Source organism: Eucyclogobius newberryi, unplaced genomic scaffold (genome assembly GCF_026437365.1).
Source record: "Eucyclogobius newberryi isolate DKJ021-1_F unplaced genomic scaffold, fEucNew1.0.hap1 SCAF_16, whole genome shotgun sequence".
In the NCBI taxonomy this organism is placed as follows: Eukaryota; Metazoa; Chordata; class Actinopteri; order Gobiiformes; family Gobiidae; genus Eucyclogobius; species Eucyclogobius newberryi.
This window is the reverse complement of record NW_027315790.1, coordinates 8,085,415-8,107,826: the sequence shown is the minus strand read 5'-3', so window position 1 is coordinate 8,107,826 and position 22,412 is coordinate 8,085,415. Positions and strand designations below refer to the sequence as shown.

Sequence of the window (22,412 nt, the reverse complement as noted above, 5' to 3'; positions counted from 1 at the left end):
AGTCAAGAAAGTTTCAAGTAATGAGTTTAGAGTAAATACAGAGAGAGGAGCCAGCGCTGCTCCCAGCCAGGGCGAAATGAGAAAGGCCAGCGTGGCTCCCAAGAAGTGTGAAGGTTTCAAGAGTGGAGGTCCCAAGTGTGCAGGTTCCAGAATTAATGAGAATACCCTGGTTGTGGATAGAGAGGATTTTGTACTCTTTATGGTGGATGTTGTAAACTGTGCTGCTCAGACTCAAAGCAGAACTGAAAGGATCAGGATCATTGCTAAAGCTGCAGGGAGATTCCTTGGAACAAAGGAGCTTGATTGGGCAGATATAGAAAACAGGCTAAAGGCGCTAAATGGGAGTCGGAGTGATGGGGGTCTGCTTTTGGGGAGTCAGAGTGATCAGAGTGACGAGATGGGGGTGGGGGTGGTCTCCTGTCCTCGTCCAGTCTCGTAGACGCACGGCTACCAAGCGGCGACATCAGTGGAAATATTAAAGCCTATAGAATGAAGCCTAAAGAATAAAGCTGTACGGTGGAAGCACCGAACGTCAAAGAAGGAGAGGAAGATGAAGAAGAGTCTCCCTGGAATAAAGCCGGTTGTTGTTGTTGTTGTTGTTGTTTTGGTTGGCATCCAATTGTTGCATTACCGCCAGACTTTATTCCTCAGACTTTTCGTAGTCCTCAGACTGTCGTAGTCCGTAAAAGTACTCCTTCCATTGCTTTGGTGTTACAAAGCCCATGAGGTCATGATATGTCTTTGTGACTAGAATAGTTGTTGTTGTTTCAGAGACCAACCGGCTTTATTCCAGGGAGACTCTTCTTCATCTTCCTCTCCTTCTTTGACGTTCGGTGCTTCCACCGTACAGCTTTATTCTTTAGGCTTCATTCTATAGGCTTTAATATTTCCACTGATGTCGCTGCTTGGTAGCCGTGCGTCTACGAGACTGGACGAGGACAGGAGACCACCCCCACCCCCATCTCGTCACTCTGATCACTCTGACTCCCCAAAAGCAGACCCCCATCACTCCGACTCCCATTTAGCGCCTTTAGCCTGTTTTCTATATCTGCCCAATCAAGCTCCTTTGTTCCAAGGAATCTCCCTGCAGCTTTAGCAATGATCCTGATCCTTTCAGTTCTGCTTTGAGTCTGAGCAGCACAGTTTACAACATCCACCATAACGAGTACAAAATCCTCTCTATCCACAACCAGGGTATTCTCATTAATTCTGGAACCTGCACACTTGGGACCTCCACTCTTGAAACCTTCACACCTCTTGGGAGCCACGCTGGCCTTTCTCATTTCGCCCTGGCTGGGAGCAGCGCTGGCTCCTCTCTCTGTATTTACTCTAAACTCGTTACTTGAAACTTTCTTGACTGCATCTGCATAGGATATACCTTGAGAGACCTTTATTTTATGCACCTCAGCAGCTCTTTTGCTAAACCTGCATCCCCCGTAGGCAGAGCTATGTTCTTCCCCACAGTTACAGCACTTCAGTTTTGCTCCCACGTCACACTTCCCATACTCGTGATCTCCTGCACATTTACCACATCTTTGCCTCCCTCTACAGACCGCTGCAATATGCCCAAAGCGCTGGCACTTAAAGCAACGCAGGGGCGGTGGAACATATGGCCTAACGTCATGGCACATGAACCCAATGAACACCTTACTTGGCAGGCACCTCCCTTCAAGTGTTACCATTACCGACAAGCTGTCACATCTTACCCCAGACCGGGTCACCTTCAACCGCCTAGCGTCCACCACCGTAGCTCCAGTCAAATTCTCCTTAACTTCATCCACAGACGTCGCCGTAGGGACACCTACGATAACTCCTCTGACCGTGTTTCTTTCAGCATCAGACACAAGAATGTCCTTTCCACCCAGACGTTTAGTTCCAATCGCCTTCCGTTGCTGAGCCGCGTCCTTGCACACGACCAGCAGCGAGCCATCTCTAAGGACACTCGCACTCTTGATCACTCCCACAGCTACAGTTAGGCTCTTTGACAATGCCACTGAATTCCACTCCTTAAAGGATGCACTATCCTGTGCAAGCTTTATGATCACCTTACAGTCTCTGCTCTCACTCCGGATATCAATAGCTTCAGCCTCATCCTGCTGCTCATTCCCAGAACCCTCGGACGAGCTAAGGGACTTTTTACGTTTCCGGGCACGTGCAGCCAGAAAAGGCTGCTCCTCCACGCCGTCCAGAACGTCCTCGACCACCGATCCACTCTCCTCCGCCATCTCCCGTCTCTCCCAGACCGGGTCACCTTCAACCGCCTAGCGTCTGTTGTTGTTGTTGTTGTTGTTTTATGGCGGTTGGCATCCAATTGTTGCATTACCGCCAGACTTTATTCCTCAGACTTTTTGTAGTCCTCAGACTCTGTCGTTGTTGTTTCAGAGACCAACCGGCTTTATTCCAGGGAGACTCTTCTTCATCTTCCTCTCCTTCTTTGACGTTCGGTGCTTCCACCGTACAGCTTTATTCTTTAGGCTTCATTCTATAGGCTTTAATATTTCCACTGATGTCGCTGCTTGGTAGCCGTGCGTCTACGAGACTGGACGAGGACAGGAGACCACCCCCACCCCCATCTCGTCACTCTGATCACTCTGACTCCCCAAAAGCAGACCCCCATCACTCCGACTCCCATTTAGCGCCTTTAGCCTGTTTTCTATATCTGCCCAATCAAGCTCCTTTGTTCCAAGGAATCTCCCTGCAGCTTTAGCAATGATCCTGATCCTTTCAGTTCTGCTTTGAGTCTGAGCGGCACAGTTTACAACATCCACCATAAAGAGTACAAAATCCTCTCTATCCACAACCAGGGTATTCTCATTAATTCTGGAACCTGCACACTTGGGACCTCCACTCTTGAAACCTTCACACTTCTTGGGAGCCACGCTGGCCTTTCTCATTTCGCCCTGGCTGGGAGCAGCGCTGGCTCCTCTCTCTGTATTTACTCTAAACTCGTTACTTGAAACTTTCTTGACTGCATCTGCATAGGATATACCTTGAGAGACCTTTATTTTCTGCACCTCAGCAGCTCTTTTGCTAAACCTGCATCCCCCGTAGGCAGAGCTATGTTCTTCCCCACAGTTACAGCACTTCAGTTTTGCTCCCACGTCACACTTCCCATACTCGTGATCTCCTGCACATTTACCACATCTTTGCCTCCCTCTACAGACCGCTGCAATATGCCCAAAGCGCTGGCACTTAAAGCAACGCAGGGGCGGTGGAACATATGGCCTAACGTCATGGCACATGAACCCAATGAACACCTTACTAGGCAGGCACCTCCCTTCAAGTGTTACCATTACCGACAAGCTGTCACATCTTACCCCAGACCGGGTCACCTTCAACCGCCTAGCGTCCACCACCGTAGCTCCAGTCAAATTCTCCTTAACTTCATCCACAGACGTCGCCGTAGGGACACCTACGACAACTCCTCTGACCGTGTTTCTTTCAGCATCAGACACAAGAATGTCCTTTCCACCCAGACGTTTAGGGGTGTATTGAACTGCTGTGATGGGTGGCGGTGGTGTGGCGCTTGGATGTCGGCCGCTGTGGAGTGCCGAGGAGGAGGAAGAAGAGGATCTTGTGTGCTTGGAATTCGTGGGCTTGGAACGCATGTGCTTTAACTCGTGGGCTTTGAAACACCAAAAAAAAAAGGACTGAAGAATGGAGTCTAAAGAATAAAGTCTGGCGGTAATGTAACACTTGGATACCAGCCGCCATAGAACACCATAGAAGAAGAAGAAGAAGAAGAAGAAGAAGAAGAAGAAGAAGAAGAAGAAGAAGAAGAAGAAGAAGAAGAAGAAGAAAAAGAAAAAGAAAAAGAAAAATAAAAAGAAGAAGAAGAAGAAGAAGAAGAAGAAGAAGAAGAAGAAGAAGAAGAAGAAGAAGAAGAAGAAGAAGAAGAAGAAGAAGAAGAAGAAGAAGAAGAAGTCTCTGGTCCTTTACCTGATGATGTCAAGAGATCCTCTTCTTCAGGGATGGGGGGGGGGGGGGGGTAATAAAGTCTAGAGAATAAAGTTTAAAGAATAAAGTCTGAAGAATAGACTGCAATGCAGAAAGGCCACCACAACACTGTAAAAAAAGCTCACGGACTTTATTCTCGTCGTGTCCTGCAATTTTTTATGTGGTTTGGCTCTTATACTCCGTCCTCCGTCATACAGAAAGAAACTGAACTCCATTGTTAGTGAACGCCTTTTTGATGGGAGGAGATGCACAGATTTATGTTTTGCGTTACTGTACGGGTACAGTCTTCGCAGGAAGTGCAAATATTTTTCCAAAAGAAAACGCGGACAAACACTCCAATAACATAGTTACAATCGATTAAACATGCGTAAAACTGTTAATAAACAAAATGTGTAAAACCTATAATCCATTCTGTATCTTTATCTTACATTTATTTGTATTTTTAACAGGATTTCGTTGCGGGTATATTTTATTTTGGTAAAACCACCGGACGTCAACACCGACTATCTACACTTCCTTGATGTTGTCGTTTCGTCGTGTTTTTCTTCCTGAACTTTTGCTATACCTGTCAACTTTTCTCCGACAAAAACAAAGAAATCAGACGCCATGGGGGCTTGTTTGGCTCTGCCCTGTTCCATCGCCAGTTGCGTGAGTATTTCAAACTATTTTTGAGCTCTTTCTTTATAGTCTCTACGTTGTTTTTGAAGGAGAATCCAGTAACAATCAAGACTGCGAGGATCACGTGAAGAATCATATGGGGAAAAGATTGTTTTGTTTTGACCTCATATTCGGAAGGATTTTAATACTCATTTGAATAATAGTTCGACAATTAATGTGATTTATATTATAAGTCAGTTGTGACAGTATCTGTGCTGTGGAACCTAAAAAGAAGGGGTTTAAAGGAAATGTAGTGTAAAGTTTCCATTTCCGGGTTTTGTCTGTTCCTTTAGTGAAGATCATGGGCCCAGTTTTTCAATACGAATGTGCATTTTTACACATGTTCGGTCAATAAGTTTACACAAATACTAAATAAGATTCCTTATAAATGTCTAATTTGTCACTAAGTGAAGCAAGAAACGTTAACCTGCCTCTGTGCAAATATCTATGTCCCAAATAACATACCATTTCTCTCTCTTTTAAGTAACTAATCTTTACTAGAAGGTTCAAATTGATATTTCTAAATGAAAGATATTTTCTTTAATTTACCTTTTAATTTAAGTTTTTTTTTCAAATTAAACTTGTCACATGTTATATTACTATTATTACAACAACAAAAATGTAAATATTCATATGCTACAAATATATGCGTTTATATATAAGCGTAATCATGTATTTATGAAAGTGATTATGTATAATTTTATTTATCCCTGTATTTATTATTGCAGTCTTTTTATTTATTCCTCTACATTTATACTTATTATTATTATTTCAGGGCTGCATCTATCGATTCTTTTCTTTGATTAATCGAGTAATTGCTATTTTTTTGGTACATTTGTAAACTATTTAAAACATATTAATTATAGTAATAAACAAATAATAAGTTTCTGCTTAAATAACACATTTTATTCTTAATTTCACATAGGTTTGTCCCCAATACAGCAACATTTTACTTCACCAGTCCAAACTAATTGTATTTCTATGTAAAGAATATATGATATATATATATATATATATATATATATATATATATATATATAATATATATTATATATTATATATATATATATATATATATATATATATTATATATTATATATTATATAGATTATTTATTTACTTATTTGTAATTAAGCCATTTTAGTTCTCCATAACATTTTTAAAAGTAATTAAAATTGAACGCGAGGCACATGATTATTATTTTTATTTTATTTATTTATGTATAGCTTTTGCAACAGGCCCAATAATGATAATAATAATCATGCTTTTCATTTGTATTATTATGTCTAACAGTATAAAATGCTACAGTACAAAAATGAATAAATAAATGATTACATTCCAAACACATGTTTTGTACTGCCTGGTTTCCCCATGATGACTCCTGAGCGTGTGACTTTACAGCGGACAGAAGCAGCAGCTCTGTGTTCCTCAGGACGGGTGCTGCTGAGGGCAAAAGTGTCCTCTGCTCAGGGTCACACAAACACTCGTCATTCCAGACATAACCAGGATTTCAATTTCCTTGTGATGCGCTCTAATGCATGTCCACATTCGTTAGTAACACTTCACAGTTCTGAATCCCACGCACATGCATCGTGAATTCCCCTTTCTTTCACCAGTTATGACCATTTTGTTTATTAATCTAATCTTAAACTAAATCTACACACTTTCATTTAAGGCTAAGACTGTCAGATGTCAGATTTGTTGACCTGGTTTATGGTTTAGATCTCTAATGACTGGGGCTATTCACACAAAACACAAACTTGCACAAAGATAAATGTCTTCTCAAGTGAAATCATTCTTTCACAACAGCCTCACAAAGTGGTGCCTGTATGAAGCTGCAAAGTAGTTGTCCGTTGCTGGAGAGATGAATATAACATGTAAAGTTTGTGTAAAGTTTGTGGAGCCAAAACCAAACGAATGATGACAAAGAGAAACATTTGAGGATTATGAGTTTAGAAAATTCTTTCAAAAACAGTAAATCTCCCATATAATTATGTAGGCCATGGAGGAGGGGAGGGAGGGAAGAGAGTGAGGGAAGAGAGTGAGGGAAGAGAGTGAGGGAAGAGAGTGAGGGAAGAGAGTGAGGGAAGAGAGTTTGGGAAGAGAGTGAGGGAGGAGAAAAAGGGTTGAGAGTGATGGAGGAAAGGGTTGGAGGAGAATGGAGGAGAGGGAGGGAGGAGAGGGGGGGAGTTGAGTGAGGGAGGAGAGTGGTGGACGATAGAGGGTGGAAATGGGGGAGGAGGAGAGGGAGGCTGAGGAGCGTTGCCGTGGTAGCAGACTCTGTTCCTCTCTTATGATATTGGTGTGATTACCTGCTCCTTGGATGTGCCGCTTGTCGTTTTAAAGTGTGTAACTCTTCTGGTGGAGGGCTACAGTATCTCCATAAGGACATGCTGCACAAGTCAGATCTGTGAAAGGCAACCTCCCTCACTGTAAGAATTCATGTTTCTGTATTTGAAGCTGGGGGCCAACACCTCCACCAGAAAAGTTCCACAGTGTAACTTTAGAATGAAGCAATACAGACAGTGGGTCAGTAGATCCTCTCCAGGACGTCTGCAGAGGATTGGTCATTTTGAATCTCATGTGTGTCTATGTTGTCCTGTGGTCCAGGCGTCCTGTCTGTGTGGCTCCGCCCCCTGCCTGCTGTCGTCATGCTGCCCCTCCACCTACAACTCCACGATGAGCCGCCTGGCCTTCTCCTTTCTGCTGCTGCTGGGGACCATGGTGTCCGTCATCATGATCCTTCCCGGCATGGAGGACAACCTGAAGAAGGTACAGGACCGGAGTACGGCGGGGCCGAGTACGGCGGAGCCGAGTACGGCGGGCCGGAGCCGAGTACGGCGGGCCCGGGCCGAGTACGGCGGGCCGGGGCCGAGTACGGCGGGCCGGGGCCGAGTACGGCGGGCCGGGGCCGAGTACGGCGGGCCGGGGCCGAGTACGGCGAGGCCCATTCTCATGTCACAGACCTAAAACATCCACCTTATTCCAGAGTCTGAGCGCCGCCATACGATGTAATCCTGTAATCCTGGTTGTATTGGTTAACACAGAGCTTCCGACCTCCAGAGAAAATAAGTTCTACACAAACTAAAAAGCTGTTTTCAGGCCCAGGGAATCAATGCATTATTGACTTGTTAATCACAGGAACATTGGATATTTTACACAAATCAATCTACTTTAGAGCATATTTTAGCAGCAAGGGTTTTCCCTTGTTCTCCATTTAAACCAATTTGGCCCAAACTTTAAAATGTTGAACTTGAAAGGACTAAAAAAAGTGAAAAGGTATAGAGCTACAAAGTATAGTGCTTGAAAATGAAGTTAAATGATAAAAGGTATAGAACAGTACAAAAGGATGTACTTTAAATGTTTGTCTTGCTCCCTCTCAGATCCCAGGCTTCTGCGCAGGCGGCAGCAACATCCCGTTCATCGAGGGGAAGGTGAACTGCAACGTGATCGTGGGCTACAAGTCGGTGTACCGCATGTGTTTCGCCATGACCTGCTTCTTCTTCCTCTTCTCCATCATCATGATCCGTGTGCGCAGCAGCAAAGACCCCCGCGCCACCATCCAGAACGGGTCAGTGTGCTCTTCGCATGGTCTTTTGTGGTTATATGTCGCACTCTGGTGGACCAGTGGAGGAACTGCATATAAATGGTTTTGTTTACGACAAGAACGTCTGGGGAATAAAGGACAATCGTAATTATTCACGTCACAATATAATCCCGAGAACCAAAAAATAATAATAAACGTGACAATTTTAGAAGCAAAATGGAGCCAAAAATAGAAGAACTTTATTTTATCTGGCCGTTTTGGCATATTTCACTTTATTTTCTCCTTCAGGAAGTATAGTTTCATAAAGCTGGTCACAGACTTGAGGAACAGTAACATGTCAGAAAATGGAAATGAAAGAAAGATTTCACTGTTGTTTGGTCACAGTCTCAATAATCGTTAAATCATGATGTTTTTTCTCTCAATAATTGCAACACTAACATTTGATATTGTGACATGCCTAGTGGGAATAAAGACATTTATCAAAATTTGCTTTTAAAGGCTGTTTTAGATTTTCCATTTGAAAAGTTTATTTCCATTTAGAAAAACTGGCCAAAGATCAAGAGGCAATGTGATCGTTTTATTGCAGTAAAATATTGTAGATTTGAAGTAAATAAACTTTATTTGTATAGTGCTTTTCAGAGGCACATAGTCACAAAGTACTTCATACAGTAAAAATACACTTCAAGCTTGATATGTTGTTTTGAATGATGTTCAAGGGACAAACCCTCGTCATTTTAGCTCAAGTCCCCTAAGTGCTGTTCTGACTGTGACGACACATGTTAAATTATCTAAAGTTAAAAGAGTTGCAAACAAAATAATGTAATGGCAGTGGAGAATCTTGCTTATACTTGTAGAACGGCATTTTAATTTGATTTATTAGCTACTTGTCTTTCATTCGGTTCTGTGAGGACAGCATTATACCATCACACACCAAAATCACTTTCAATAATGACAAACCCTGGTTCACACCAAAACCTAGACAGCGCACAGGTCCGATGACAGAGAGATGCGAAGTATGGATTTAGCAGGGAGGTATCGAGAGCTAGATCTCAGAACAATATGCGTCTGAAGCCGCAGTTCTCTGACAACTGTGTGGAGTGTGCTTCTCTCCAAATGTAAGCCTAAAGCCCCCATGCTGCAGATGACCGGAAACTGGCTGAGGAGCTTAACACCTTCTACTCCAGGTTCGAGGCCACCCCCTTTGCAGGTGGATCACTGACTTCCTGACTGATCGGAGGCAGTGCGTGCGACTGGGGAAGAACGTCTCAGACACTCGGACTATTAGCACAGGAGCTCCACAGGGCTGTGTACTTTCTCCTGCTCTTCTCCCTGTACATAAACTGCTGCACCTCCAGCCATGACTCTGTAAAACTGATCAAGGCTCATCTCGGACGGGGTGAGTCTGGCTACAGGAGGGAGGTGGACCGGCTGGTGTCCTGACCGGCTGGTGTCCTGGTGCAGCGGTAACAACCTGGAGTTCAATGCCCTGAATACAGTGGAGATGATCGTGGACTTCAGGAAAGTCACAGCCCCCCAGCCCCCGCTCACTTTGACAGACTCCCCCATTCCCACTGTGGACTCCTTCCGCTTCCTTCGGACCACCATCACGTAGGACCTGAAGTGGGGGCTCACTGTCAACTCCCTCATCAAGAAGGCCCAGCAGAGGTGTACTTCTTGCGGCAGCTGAGGAAAGCCAATCTGACAGTGGAGATGATGGTGCAGTTCTACACGGCCATCATTGAGTCCATCCTCACCTCCTCCATCACCGTGTGGTACGCTGGAGCCACAGCCAGGGACAAACGGAGACTACAGCGCATTGTGCCCTCTGCTAAGAAGGTGATCGGCTGCAGACTTCCATCTCTGTAGGATCTGTACGTCTCCAGGGCTCTGGGATGTGCAGGTCAGATCACAGCCGACCCTTCTCACCCTGGACATGGACTATTTGAGCCACTCCCCTCAGACAGGAGGCCACCATCCGGACCAGAACCTCCCGCCACAAGAACAGTTTCTTTCCTTCTGCGGTTGGTCTAATGAACACTTAACACCTGCCAATTCAACAATTATTCAACCAATACTATTCACGCACTTTTCACTTTCTGCACTATTTCTGACCTTCTTTACATTTTTGTGTAAATATATGTGTACATACCGAGACCAAGTTTATTTTAGATTTTTGTATCTTATTTTATTAGAAAATTAAATGTAATAAAACCTTTCTGATTCTTGATTCAGGTTTTGGTTCTTTAAGTTCCTGTTGCTGGTTGGAATAACTGTTGGAGCCTTCTTCATTCCAGATGGCGTCTTCACCACGGGTACAGAGTTCTCTGACAAACCAAATGTACAGTTGGCCTAGACTTTTGTGTGGGTTGTGGTTGATAGATGTTTGTTCTGTTGTTAGTGTGGTATTACTTTGGCGCGGTGGGATCCTTCCTCTTCATCATCATCCAGCTCATCCTCCTGGTGGACTTCGCTCACTCCTGGAACCTATCCTGGCTGGAGAAGGCAGAAGAAGGCAACTCCAAGGGCTGGTACGCAGGTCGGTGTACAGCACACTTATGGATCCTAATTGGCAGAATGAGTTGGGTCACAATCAGCTGAAGGACCTCTATCTAATGTTTTATTTGTCTACATAGTGTATTTGTGACATCATACTCATACTGAGATCTTCCACTCTGTTTTTAAGTTGATAAATCATCACCAGACATCACGTTCATGACAACTGTGTGGGTACATTAGCTTTGTTTGTCTCCCCTGTGTAATTCCCTCTGCAGGCAGTAGATGGAGCAGTTAAAGTCAAGTTAAATCTGTGACAAAACCTGCTATATTCTAAAAAGAAACAAACTCTTGGATGTGCAGCAGCAGCAGCAGCACTCATATTTAATGTGTTTCTAATGAGTTTCTGATGTGTCTCTCTGTGTATCGGTGTCATTTCATCCCTCTGCTGTTGTGTGTTAAAAGCCTCCAGGGACAAGTGCTGCCATTAGCTCCAGCTACAAGCTACAAACACTGTGATGCAGCTAGTCAATGTTTTTTCTGTCTGTTCCTATTCATAAAATCACGCTGTAAACCCAGAGAACATCATTTACGGTTTTAGGAATCACGTTATATTATATCCTAAAACATGAAAGGTACAAGAGCATGTTTAAAAGGACAATAAAAGTACAAATAATAAACAATATGCATCCGTTTATATATTAGTACTACCTGATTTTACCATCTTAAAAAACATCAGAGCCCAGAGCGAGTATTGCTGTCACAGTCATGCTAACAACAACTTGCATGCTAACGTTACTTCCTGGTTAACAAACAATAAAAACATTTTAAACCAACAAAAGTACGTTATAAAGTTATTTATTCAGGATGAAATGGGTTGCTGGGCGGAGAGACGCTGAAAGGATTCTGGGAAAAGCATATAACGTAGAAGTGGAGCGAGGGCTTCTGGGTAATAGAGGTGTGGTCCAGAGGTGGCGGTGGAGGCGTGGTCCTGCTCACAGACCTCAGCTCACACGTGAACTCGTTTATAGGTCTCATTCATTAATTTATGTGTTGTGTTTGTGCTCGTAGCTTTGTTGACCGTCACCTTCCTGAACTACGCCCTGGCCTTTTCTGCCATGGTGCTCTTCTACGTCTACTACACCCAACCCGACGACTGCACCGAGCACAAGGTCTTCATCAGCCTCAACTTCATCTTCTGCGTCATCGTCTCCATCGTGTCTATTCTGCCCAAAGTTCAGGTACTGCAAATATTAGCCCGTTGCACAAATGTGACTTGTAAAATACTACGTGGAATTGAAAGTGACTGGTGTTCCTGCAGGACGCCCAGCCAGCCTCGGGTCTGCTGCAGGCCTCTCTCATTTCTCTCTACACCATGTACCTGACCTGGTCCGCCATGACCAACAACCCCAGTGAGTCACATGACCTCATGGTGCATTTGGCTTCAGGATGATTTAGAGAGACTGTTTTTTGTGTTTATTTCACAACATTAAAAGACTATCTTTTACTGGAAAGGCCAATGGAAAATGGTCAAATGTCTTTTGGATTCTTGGCTGTCGCTCCAGATTAGATTAACAAAACATACTATATTTTGGGTACTTTACTTTGGTAAAGTAAACAGAGGTGTTGGACCATAACAGGTGTATATTAGGTTTAAGAAACACTCGTGCTGGGACACTATTGAGAGAATGCTGACTTTAAATCTATTGGATTTACAGAACATGGTTTCCCTCTTTCTCTCTATTTGGATACTTGGCGTTTAAGGGGGGTAATACCTTTTTTTTCCTGTCCTGTAGTTTGACACACCTTTGTAGCAAAATACAAACATAATATAAAATTAAAGCCGCAAGCGGCATCCAACGGCCCTCGCGGGCCGCCGGCCTTCCGACTCTGCGCTTTCGACTTGATAAAGATGGCGCCCTTATTGTGTGTTGAATTAAAAAAGAACTTGACAGACGGGGACACATTGGACATGGCCAATCCAGTGCAAATCAACACAAGTGTCAGTCAAATTTGCTGCGCCGCCGCACAGAGACCTTAGCACTTGGAATAAAAATATGGATAACTTTTGATGCCGCGCTTGTGTAGATGATATTTCCCAAAGTAAAGCTTGATCGAGCTATTGCCCACGGAGGAGTTTGTTAAAGTGTGAAGCGTAAATGTGAACATTTCAAGGATTTGGCGTTTTTCCCATTTGTGACAGTATATTTGCAGCTCCACGGCACAGAGACCGTACCACTTAAAATCAAAATATGACTAACTTTTGATGCCCCGTTTGTGTAGATGATTTTCCCCAAATATGAGCTTGATCGGGCAATCGCCCTAGGAGGAGTTCGTTAAAGTGTGAAGCGTAAAAATGTGGTCATTTTAGAGATTTCGCTGTTTTCCCATTTCTGACATATATTTGCGGGTCCGCCACACAGAGACCGTAGCACTTAGAATCAAAATATGGATAAGTTTTGATGCCCCGCTTGTGTAGATGATTTTCTCCAAATATGAACTTGATCGGACAATCACCCTAGGAGGAGTTCATTAAAGTGTGAAGCGTAAAAATGTGGTGATTTGAGCGATTCTACGATTTTCCCATAAGGATAACATGGGATGTTTCTGTCAACGCTACGGTTACGCCGTACAAAATATGACTTTGGCTCTCATACTTTTATGATCAGGATGGCAAATTAGAATTTTGTTCAAAATATCATGTCATTTGGAAAAACTCTATTGTTTATAGACCACTCTGAAGGCCAAATAGTCAGAATTCTGGGAAACGTTTGCGGCTCCGTCGCACAAAGACCGTAAAAGTTATCCTTAAAATTTGGATAACTTTAGATGCCCCACTTGTCTAGAGGACGTACACCAATTTTGAGGTTGGTGGGCAAAACGCACTAGGAGGACTTCGTTAAAGTGTAAAACATAAAAATGTGGTAATTTGAGAGATTTTGTGGTTTTCCCATAGGGATAACATGGGAGGTTTCTGTCATCGCTACGACTACGCCGTAAAAAATTAGGCATTTTTGTGATTGGCTTTTGTGATCGGGACGGCAAAGTAGAATTTTGGGTAAAGTTTAGACAATTTTGGTAAAACTAATTTTTGACCTTCAATGTTAATTTAAAGGTCACTCTGTAGGGGGCGCTATCGCGCCCATTTCAATTTTGTCAGCCTAAACTGGTCCAAACTAGAAAGTTTAACAACTGATTCAAATTTGGTCCTAATCGGACTGGTTTTGATCAAATGGGAACAATTTTTAGATCTGCAATATTCCAAAATAAGTTGTCCAACTTTGCGGCTGCGCCGCACACAGACCGTAAAAGGTGTCTCAAAAAATTGGATAACTTTAGATGTCCCACTTGTCCAGAGGACGTACGCCGATTTTGAAGTCGGTGGGCAAAACGCCCTAGGAGGAGTTCGTCAAAGTTTGACGTAAACAAAATGGCTAACTCAGCTTGTTTTCATTTTCAAAGGAAGATGGCGGCCATAGGGTAAGTCTGGGGGCGTGGCCACAATAATATTTTTTTTTTGTCCTCACGAGAGGAATGCGTGTCCCGAATTTCGTAGCTTTACGACAAAGTTGACCTCGGGGCGTCTCCCATAGGCGCAATGTATTTTGACTTTTGTCGGTGGCGCTGTCGCGCCATTTTTTAACGAAAAAAAAAATGGCCCAGAAAAAATCAAATTTTTCGCCGATTCTGAATTTTGGGCAAAGTTTGGTGAGTTTTTGAGCATGTTCAGGGGGTCAAATTAGAGCTCAAAAAGCAGAAGAACAAGAAAAATAAAAATAATTAAAGCCGCAAGCGGCATCCAACGGCCCTCGCGGGCCGCCGGCCTTACGACTCTGCTCTCTGCATTTTACAGAGATGGCGCTAACGCAATTGTCTAAGAACTAAGACAGCGACACATTGGACATGTACAATGCTGTGCTTAACCAGTGCAAATGAACACAAATGTCGGTCAAATGTGCAGCTCCAGCGCACAGAGACCGTGACACTTGGAATAAAAATATGGATAACTTTTGATGCTCCGCTTGTGTAGATTATTTTTCCCAAATATGAGCTTGATCGAGCTATTGCCCACAGAGGACTTCATTAAAGTGTGAAGCGTAAATGTGAACATTTCAAGGATTTGGTGTTTTTCCCATTTGTGACAATATATTTGCAGCTCCACGGCACAGAGACCGTACCACTTAAAATCAAAATATGGATAACTTTTGATGCCCCATTTGTGTAGATGATTTCCCCAAATATGAGCTTGATCGGGCAATCGGCCTAGGAGGAGTTTGTTAAAGTGTGAAGCGTAAAAATGTGGTGATTTGAGCGATTCTACGATTTTCCCATAAGGATAACATGGGATGTTTCTGTCATCGCTACGGTTACGCCGTACAAAATATGACTTTGGCTCTCATACTTTTATGATCAGGATGGCAAATTAGAATTTTGTTCAAAATATCATGTCATTTGGAAAAACTCTATTGTTTATAGGCCACTCTGAAGGCCAAATAGTCAGAATTCTGGGAAACGTTTGCGGCTCCGTCGCACAAAGACCGTAAAAGTTATCCTTAAAATTTGGATAACTTTAGATACACCACTTGTCTAGAGGACGTACACCGATTTTGAGGTTGGTGGGCAAAACGCACTAGGAGGACTTCGTTAAAGTGTAAAACATAAAAATGTGGTAATTTGAGAGATTTTGTGGTTTTCCCATAGGGATAACATGGGAGGTTTCTGTCATCGCTACGACTACGGCGTAAAAAATTAGGCATTTTTGTGATTGGCTTTTGTGATCGGGACGGCAAAATAGAATTTTGGGTAAAGTTTAGACAATTTTGGTAAAACTAATTTTTGACCTTCAATGTTAATTTAAAGGTCACTCTGTAGGGGGCGCTATCACTGCCATTTCAATTTTGTCATCATAAACTGGTCCAAACTAGAAAGTTTAACAACTGATTCAAATTTGGTCCTAATCGGACTGGTTTTGATCAAATGGGAGCAATTTTTAGACCTGCAATATTCCAAAATAAGTTGTCCAACTTTGCGGCTGCGCCGCACACAGACCGTAAAAGGTATATCAAAAAATTGAATAACTTTAGATGCCCCACTTGTCCAGAGGACGTACGCCGATTTTGAAGTCGGTGGGCAAAACGCCCTAGGAGGAGTTCGTCAAAGTTTGACGTAAACAAAATGGCTAACTCAGCTTGTTTTCATTTTCAAAGGAAGATGGCGGCCATAGGGTAAGTTTGGGGGCGTGGCCACAATGATTTTTTTTGTTTATCCTCACGAGAGGAATGCGTGTCCCGAATTTCGTAGCTTTACGCCAAAGTTGACCTCGGGGCGTCTCCCATAGGCGCAATGTATTTTGACTTTTGTCGGTGGCGCTGTCGCGCCATTTTTTAACGAAAAAAAAAATGGCCCAGAAAAAATAAAATTTTTCGCCGATTCTGAATTTTGGGCAAAGTTTGGTGAGTTTTTGAGCATGTTCAGGGGGTCAAATTAGAGATCAAAGCGCTGAAGAAGAACAAGAAAAATAATAATAATAATAATAATAATAATATTTTTAGCAAAAACAATATAGCCGTTTTTACTATAACAACAAATGATACATCGTTTGAAAGCTCTAAGCCTTCCCGATGCCGCCATGGGGTGGAATCATCGTTACGAGCGCTTACGCGCTCGTCACTCCCTATTCCGTCGGGATGCCCCGCCCACTCCCCATAGACTTCCATTGATTTGAGCAGATACAAGCATGGCCCATGCCTGCGGCATGGATTCTCGCATACGGGACGATGCCAGGAGGGTTTTTGGAGGAATGCAGCGCTTCGCGCTGCTGTTGTCAACAATTAGTGAATGGGCTACGCCCATTCACTAATTGTTGACTATTTCTGTCATAGCAGGAGTAAGTATGCATGATCCATGCCTTCGGCATGGGCTAGTTCACTGTACTTGCCAGGGGCGACGGGGTACCAAACATGCGGGCTGCGCCCGCATGTTTGGTCAGACAGTTGCAACGCTGCCTTCGGCAGCGTTGCGAGAGCAATAGGCCCTCCCCCTGCTGGGGCTCGGGCCTAATAATATTTTTAGCAAAAACAATATAGCCGTTTCCACTATAACAACAAATTATACATCGTTTGAAAGCTCTAAGCCTTCCCCATGCCGCCATGGGGTGGAATCATCATTACGAGCGCTTACGCGCTCGTCACTCCCCATTCCGTCGGGATGCCCCGCCCACTCCCCATAGACTTCCATTGATTTGAGCAGATACAAGCATGGCCCATGCCTGCGGCATGGATTCTCGCGTACAGGACGATGCCAGGAGGGTTTTTGGAGGAATGCAGCGCTTCGCGCTGCTGTTGTCAACAATTTGTGAATGGGCTACGCCCATTCACAAATTGTTGACTATTTCTGTCATAGCAGGAGTAAGTATGCATGATCCATGCCTTCGGCATGGGCTAGTTCACTGTACTTGCCAGGGGCGACGGGGCACCAAACATGCGGGCTGCGCCCGCATGTTTGGTCAGACAGTTGCAACGCTTCGGCAGCGTTGCGGGAGCAATAGGCCCTCCGCCCTGCTGGGGCTCGGGCCTAATAACACATCAGTTCTACAACCACTGTTGGGAAGGTTTTTGGACATTTGAGTGTTTTTTGTGAAGAAATACAAAGAAATGAGTCTAAAATCTTTTGTACTTTACATGTTTTTGCACTGTTGAGCTCAATGTTGCAGGAAGAAAATTGTTCTTTTTAATTTCAATCTGTTTTGCATATTGTTGACCCCTGTTTGCCTATAATTCCTCACCGTTACCTTCCATTCCCAGACAAGACGTGTAACCCGAGCCTGTTGAGCCTGGTCCAGCCCAGCAGCACCACTCCAGCTCCAGGACCCGTCCCCACACAGGCCCCAGGTCCGGTGCAGTGGTGGAACGCGCAGAGCATCGTGGGACTGCTCATTTTCCTCTTCTGTACTCTTTACGCCAGGTACTTTATGAGTTACAGCTGGGCATGAGTAGAGTGAATACACGGAGCGATGATAGTCGGGTAAAAACACTGGCTCAGGGATGTGATGGCCTGGTCTTGTTCGTGAGAGCAGTGTCAGTAAAAACTCTGCAGGTTGGATGAGCTAAGAAAGCCTCATTTCCTCTCGCTGGATGAGCTAAGAAAACCTAATTTCCTGTCACTGGATGAGCTAAGAAGGCCTCATTTCCTCTCGGTCGGCACTAACTCACGGAAGTCAGAATTCCACTAGTTTATTTTTTATCTTCAAAATTCTTTATTTCAAAACATTTATAACAGACAATAAACAGTTTCCACTAGTTAATATACGGAATCGGGGCGATTGCATTACAGTTTGTTCCATTTCACACATATAGTATAGTCTGCTCAAACATAGTGTTTGACCATAAAATAAATAACCCTAACCCCAAGTTTTTGTAGTAGTATTTTGGGTCTGAGCGGGAGTCGAACACAGGATCTCGAGCACCCCACGCCGCGTTTTTAACCGCGGGGACAACAAATCTGAAGATTCTCTGCTGCAAGAAGTAAATGTACCTTGCATGTGATTTGGGCCGCCATATTGGATTCTGTGACTTCGGAATTCTGACTTCCGTGAGTTAGCCGTGTATGATCTAGTGCTGCCCATTTCCTCTCGCTGGATGAACTAAGAACACCTGATTTCCTGTCGCTTGATGAGCTCAGAACGCCTCATTTCCTGTCGTTGGATGAGCTAAGAACGCCTCATTTCCTGTCGTTGGATGAGCTCAGAACGCCTCATTTCATGTCGTTGAATGAGCTCAAAACGCCTCATTTCCTGTCGTTGGATGAGCTCAGAACACCTCGTTTCCTGTCGTTGGATGAGCTAAGAACGCCTCATTTCCTGTCGTTGGATGAGCTAAGAACGCCTCATTTCCTGTCGTTGGATGAGCTCAGAACGCCTCATTTCATGTTGTTGGATGAGCTCAGAACGCCTCGTTTCCTGTCGTTGGATGAGCTAAGAACGCCTCATTTCCTGTCGTTGGATGAGCTCAGAACGCCTCATTTCATGTCATTGAATGAGCTCAGAACGCCTCGTTTCCTGTCGTTGGATGAGCTCAGAACGCCTCATTTCCTGTCGTTGGATGAGCTAAGAACGCCTCATTTCCTGTCGTTGAATGAGCTCAGAACGCCTCATTTCCTGTCGTTGGATGAGCTCAGAACGCCTCATTTCATGTTGTTGGATGAGCTCAGAACGCCTCGTTTCCTGTCGTTGGATGAGCTAAGAACGCCTCATTTCCTGTCGTTGGATGAGCTCAGAACGCCTCATTTCATGTCATTGAATGAGCTCAGAACGCCTCGTTTCCTGTCGTTGGATGAGCTCAGAACGCCTCATTTCCTGTCGTTGGATGAGCTAAGAACGCCTCATTTCCTGTCGTTGAATGAGCTCAGAACGCCTCATTTCCTGTCGTTGGATGAGCTCAGAACGCCTCATTTCCTGTCGTTGGATGAGCTCAGAACGTCTCATTTCCTGTCGTTGGATGAGCTCAGAACGCCTCATTTCCTGTCGTTGGATGAGCTCAGAACGCCTCATTTCCTGTCGTTGGATGAGCTCAGAACGCCTCATTTCCTGTCGTTAGATGAGCTAAGAACTCGCCTCATTTCCTGTCACTGGATGAGCTAAGAAAGAATCATTTCCTGTCGCTGGGTGAGCTCAGAAAGAATCATTTCCTGTCGCTGGATGAGCCTGTGGAGGAGTGATTTTGGCCCACGTTTGACAGGCTAAATGGATTTTTATTCAAATTTCAAACACTTTTAAGTTAATTCAGCTCAATCAGTATTTCCTCCAACGGTCTTGTTTGACTTATTTTTGAGAAAAATACAACTGTCCATTCAAGGGGAAAAAGAATAACCACATCTGCAAAGTGGTATTCAAATATGTATTATCCATTAGAACACTAATGACTAATTGTTCTGCATAGCCTAGCAACAAGTGACCAACAACTGTTTGAGTTGTTAAGGACGTTACTTCCGCTCATGGCTGATCATCCTCTTCCTGATCTTCTCTATCGTAACGACCCGTCTTGCTCCGCAGTATCCGCTCGTCCACCAACGCGCAGGTGAACCGGCTGATGCAGACCGAGGAGGGCACGGGCCTGACCTCTGACGTGGAGGCCACCCCAGGCGAGGATGGCGTCCTGCGGGCGGTGGACAACGAAGAGGACGGGGTCACGTACAGCTACACCTTCTTCCACTTCTCTCTGTGCCTCGCCTCGCTTTACATCATGATGACTCTGACCAACTGGTACAAGTAAGTACTGGACCCTATGGCGACTCCTCGTGCTGCGGTCACTACGTCTGACCCCTGTTGTGTGGCGTTTCAGGCCCGACACTGAGTACGAGGCCATGAAGACCAGCATGCCGGCCGTGTGGGTGAAGATCGGCTCCAGTTGGCTGGGCCTGGGGATCTTCCTCTGGACCCTGGTGGCCCCGCTCGTGCTGCCGGACAGAGACTTCAACTAAGCCCAACACCCTCTGCTAATCGCACCAAACATGGGTTTTTTGTAAAGAATTCTATGTCCAAGCTTTAACGAGATTGTGTCAGCGTGTTAGTTTAGCCTGACCAGCCATTCTACTGTTTTCTTGCTTTGTATAAGGTGGAATTTGAAGTTTCATTTTCAGGATTTTAGAATGCAGTTAGTAGTAGGTGCATTATGTCACTTTTGTGGTGAAGAGTCTGCCCCCTGAAAATGAAGCGTATAATGATGAATAGTATTTCAATAATTGTAATTGTTCTCTGGACTATAAAGACACATGCGAAAATACTTTTTATTATCATTTATCATTATTAAATCCAAATGTCAAAAAGGAATAAACAATTTCAGATTTTCATCACTTATAAATCACTTGTCGACACATTTGAACCGTTATTTGGTTTATTCAGTCTCATTGTAAAATATAAATAATCGACTAGTAAAATAATCATTAGTTACGTATTATTATTCTGAAAGATAAGTTAAATGCCATATTGTGGAACATTAAACATTAGAGACAAGCAGGTGACGTACCTTCCTAAATAAATTACATAGTTACATAGTGCGCCTTTTAATAAATTATGTAAACCTTGTTTTTGGTGACCAATCTCGGAGCACTACAAATCATATTCAGGTCGCATTGTATCTTTACATATATTATAGGAAGTGATTTATTTTACTCAATGTATATTATTTGGTATATAATAAAGAGAATGTACTTATAGTTGGATTTACACTTCACCACTTTTTCATCCCTGTTTTGTTTGTTTTTTCATTATAAAAATAAAGACATTTTTTGGTCTAAAAGTTTCATTGCGCTTTAATAACCACTAGATGGGGCTGTTTCCTACGGTGTCTATGGTCTCAACGTTCCAGTTGAACATTGTGATTGTTCTCCAACACACTTTCACACAAACCGCTGCTTCTCTTTCTCGGCTTGACATGACTCAAACTATGATTTATTCTGCTCTCTTTTCCCGGGACCAGGATTCCCCAGTGAAATAGGAAATATGAAGGGACTGTGCTCGACACCAGAGAAAATCCTATCGTCCCCTTTTCCCCATCAGATTCAATCTGCATTATGATATATTAGGTTTAAAAAGTTTGACATTTATTTGAAACGTGGGAGACTCCGAATAGAGGGGTTGTTTTAATCATTATTACTACCCTATATTATGATTTTTTTGTTTTGTTTTCCAGGCCCCACACACATGAAATAATCCTCGATTTCGATCCTAAGGAATAGATGTCATACTCCATACTGATTTCGAGACCACAATGATAATATACTATATATATATAAATAGTATAAATTGTAATTAAAAAAAAAAAGAAATTTCTCAGTTTTTCATTTTACAGACACATGAAAGAAACAGCTGGGGACACAAACCTAAGAGCAAAAGAAAGTAGCGTAACAAGTAATGAGAAATTACTCAGGCGTTTGTGTCAAAAATTGCTTTTTTTCCTGCTGCCAACATTATATTCAAATATATTAATCTATTGTGTCCAAGGAGTCCCAAGTGAGGCCCAAGTACATAGTTCTGAACTCTAATGGAACGATAACAGTACAGTCTGTACTGGCCCATATTTTTGAGAACAGGCCCAAAACACGTGGTAGTGGTTTGACTCCTGGTACAGTCTGCATTTCCCTGTGAGGAATGAGCACTATGACATGGGGTTATGAAAAAACGTGACACGTTTTACCAACAAAATTCCCCCCATGTGATTTTGATGTCCTCCACTGGGATGTTCACACATTTTCCTACTCCTCATTTGTCAGAACAAGATTAGCTTCTCTTTCCCATTTGTTTTTAATATATTCAGTAGAGTAATTGTCCAGTTTATTAATGCATTGACATAGTTTAAATATTATTCCCCCTGTAAATTCTGATTTATAGGCCTTCATACAGATTTCAATCAGAGGGTTTTAATGGTAGTTAGTCTTTTTAATTTCTTGGTCATAATAACTCCTTATTTGTAAAAACCTATAAAAGTCCTGTTTCTCCAAGTCAAAGTTTTCTATCAAAACATATCGAAGCTTTTGATGTGATTATCTTTTACAATCTGGTAAAAGACTTTTATACCTTTTGTCATTCAGACCTTGAATCTTAGGTCATACATTGTAATTTTCAACACTAAATAATAGTATTTCCTTTGTGTTACTGTGTGGTCTTATCAAACTGGTCGGAGAAGGTCAAAAATGGACATTTTGTCCTGTTTATGTGATTTTTCTTTTAGCATCAACACTTGTTCAAATGAGTATCGAGTTT

General features: G+C 43.2%; 1 protein-coding gene across 1 annotated transcript; it reads left to right on the top strand.

Moving 5' to 3' along the window:
* The first annotated feature begins 4,485 nt into the window (after positions 1–4,485).
* Positions 4,486–20,545, top strand: serinc2 (serine incorporator 2). Its single transcript, XM_072447379.1, has 10 exons — positions 4,486–4,605; positions 7,225–7,386; positions 7,998–8,185; positions 10,394–10,473; positions 10,560–10,697; positions 11,726–11,895; positions 11,976–12,066; positions 17,458–17,617; positions 19,704–19,919; positions 19,993–20,545. The coding sequence occupies exons 1-10, from the start codon at positions 4,564–4,566 to the stop codon at positions 20,129–20,131; spliced, it is 1,386 nt and encodes a 461-aa protein (XP_072303480.1). The 5' UTR covers positions 4,486–4,563; the 3' UTR covers positions 20,132–20,545.
* The last annotated feature ends 1,867 nt before the right edge of the window (positions 20,546–22,412 follow it).